Source organism: Amphimedon queenslandica, unplaced genomic scaffold (genome assembly GCF_000090795.2).
Source record: "Amphimedon queenslandica unplaced genomic scaffold, v1.1 AMPQUscaffold_9784, whole genome shotgun sequence".
Lineage (NCBI taxonomy): Eukaryota > Metazoa > Porifera > Demospongiae > Haplosclerida > Niphatidae > Amphimedon > Amphimedon queenslandica.
This window is the reverse complement of record NW_003549944.1, coordinates 2,292-4,270: the sequence shown is the minus strand read 5'-3', so window position 1 is coordinate 4,270 and position 1,979 is coordinate 2,292. Positions and strand designations below refer to the sequence as shown.

Below are 1,979 nucleotides of genomic sequence, written 5' to 3'. Positions count from 1 at the left end.
ACACACCACTAGTAGGTGTGGTCCTGAGCTACAGTTGATCAATACACTGGAATGAGCACTTGTCTTCTTAGGCCATTGTACTGATCCTCCAGGATTAGAAAACTTCTTACATTTCTAAAATAATGAAAATATTTAATTATCATAAACTCCACCCACACACTCTGTTATGAATAATAATACACACATACAATACATTATTAATTAATAATTAATGTAATTATACTAATAATACACTCACCACTGATGTATCAGTAAATTCAAATACATATACATCATTACTGTATCTATTACCAGTCTCACCACCAAACAATATAGCAGTGGTATTAGTTATTGATGTTAAAGTGAACTGATCAATAGGAGGTGGTCTGTCTCCAGTGACAGTTGGTGAAGTCCATTCACCTAAAAATAATAAAAATAATATGAACACACACACACTGTGAATTAATCATAAATATTGGACGGATGGTTCTATCATGTAGCGGGATTTATTGATCAAAGTTTTATTCTGACAAGTTGACAATTTAAAATAACACGTCAAATTTTATAACCATCAAAAATCATACCATGTGTACCCAAAGGCACAAATTTCTTTTATTTATCAAATTAAAACTTGCCTACCAGGGAAATTTGTTTTTCATCAATTTTTTACTCCTCAATAAATCGGTTATGTAATTTTTTTAGAAAAAATATTTTGAGAATTTTTTTGCAAAAATCAGAATGCCTTCATCATTAAACTACATTTATAAACCTAATATCATATTATACTGACCAGTTTTTAATCTGTACATATGGACTTCATTGCAACTTTGAATATCATCATCTTCATTGTACTGGGCACCAGGTTGTGGTGGAGTATTATTAGAAGATGGTCCACGTCCACCGATTACTACAAGATAGTCCTCACCGTTCACTTTTATTGCTATCATGCCAGGTAAGGACGTCATCATAGGACCATGATGAGATGTAGTAGGAGAGAGTTCCTTCCAATTGAAGGTATCAACATTAAAACTGTATAAAATATTATATAATATTTATCAGTAACTATTATGTCTACCTGTATAAACTATTATGATAACAGCCTTCATGACTACAAAAGCCTCCAAAAAAGAATATTTCATTTCTAATGGCAGCAGCAGCATATGAACCAACACCAAGTGGAGGGTCACCAGTGGTAGGCTTTTGTACCCACTCACCAGTTGGTAGGTTACAGACCTCCACTACAGAACACATTGATTTCTTCTTCTCATTATTGTGTACTCCAGGGAGACCAGGCTGCCACCCACCCCACATGTACAAGTAGTCTCCTACCTGTACAGTAGAGTGACCGTACCTCTCCACTGGTTGATAGACTATAGATAACAAGAGGACACAGTAATATAGTGAATAGTTATAATAAGGAGAGGATACAGAGGAGTAAAGTAAGGAAGAGAATAAGAAAGAAAGAGATATAAAGAGAAGAGAATAAAGACACTCACTTTCTGAAGACATCTCCAAAACAACAGTGAGTAGCTCAACTCTAATTAAATGAATAAAAAGTAAAATTATAAAATTCTAAATCAAAAATCATACAGTGTCTTTTCTAATAAATTCCTATACCATTCTCAGCCTCTCCTCTTCAGTAAACTATTTATTATCAAAACTGTTTATGAACATGTACAACTACTACACTATAATGATTCACTGTTTAATTTATACTTATGTTCAAGGAGCACTGAATCACAGACCACACAAATTAAAGAAGGAAGATGTAAGATTAGAGAAAGTGCAGCTGTACATGTACATGAATGTAGAGGAGGAAAAGAACTTGTTAAAATGAATAACCAGTAAATAACAACTAACAAAGATACAAAACAACAACAACAACAACAACAATAATATAAAATATAAAATATAATACAAATATCAATTTGGGCTCTCAATGATTAGTGAGTCTATTGATGATGGAATGAGAATGGATTCGTTATCGTCTGCTGAAACCA

The 1,979-nt window shown here is 32.9% G+C and overlaps 1 protein-coding gene across 1 annotated transcript; it reads right to left on the bottom strand.

The window, feature by feature from the left end:
• Positions 1-45: 45 nt before the first annotated feature.
• LOC109590606 (kelch repeat-containing protein 2-like) lies at positions 46-981 on the bottom strand (the record flags this gene model as incomplete). The annotated part of the gene is made up of 3 exons (XM_020006505.1): positions 770-981; positions 239-399; positions 46-114 (listed from the first exon to the last, which is right to left on the bottom strand). Coding segments are annotated over exons 1-3 (408 nt in total), but the record flags the coding sequence as incomplete, so codon positions are not given.
• Between the last annotated feature and the right edge of the window lie 998 nt (positions 982-1,979).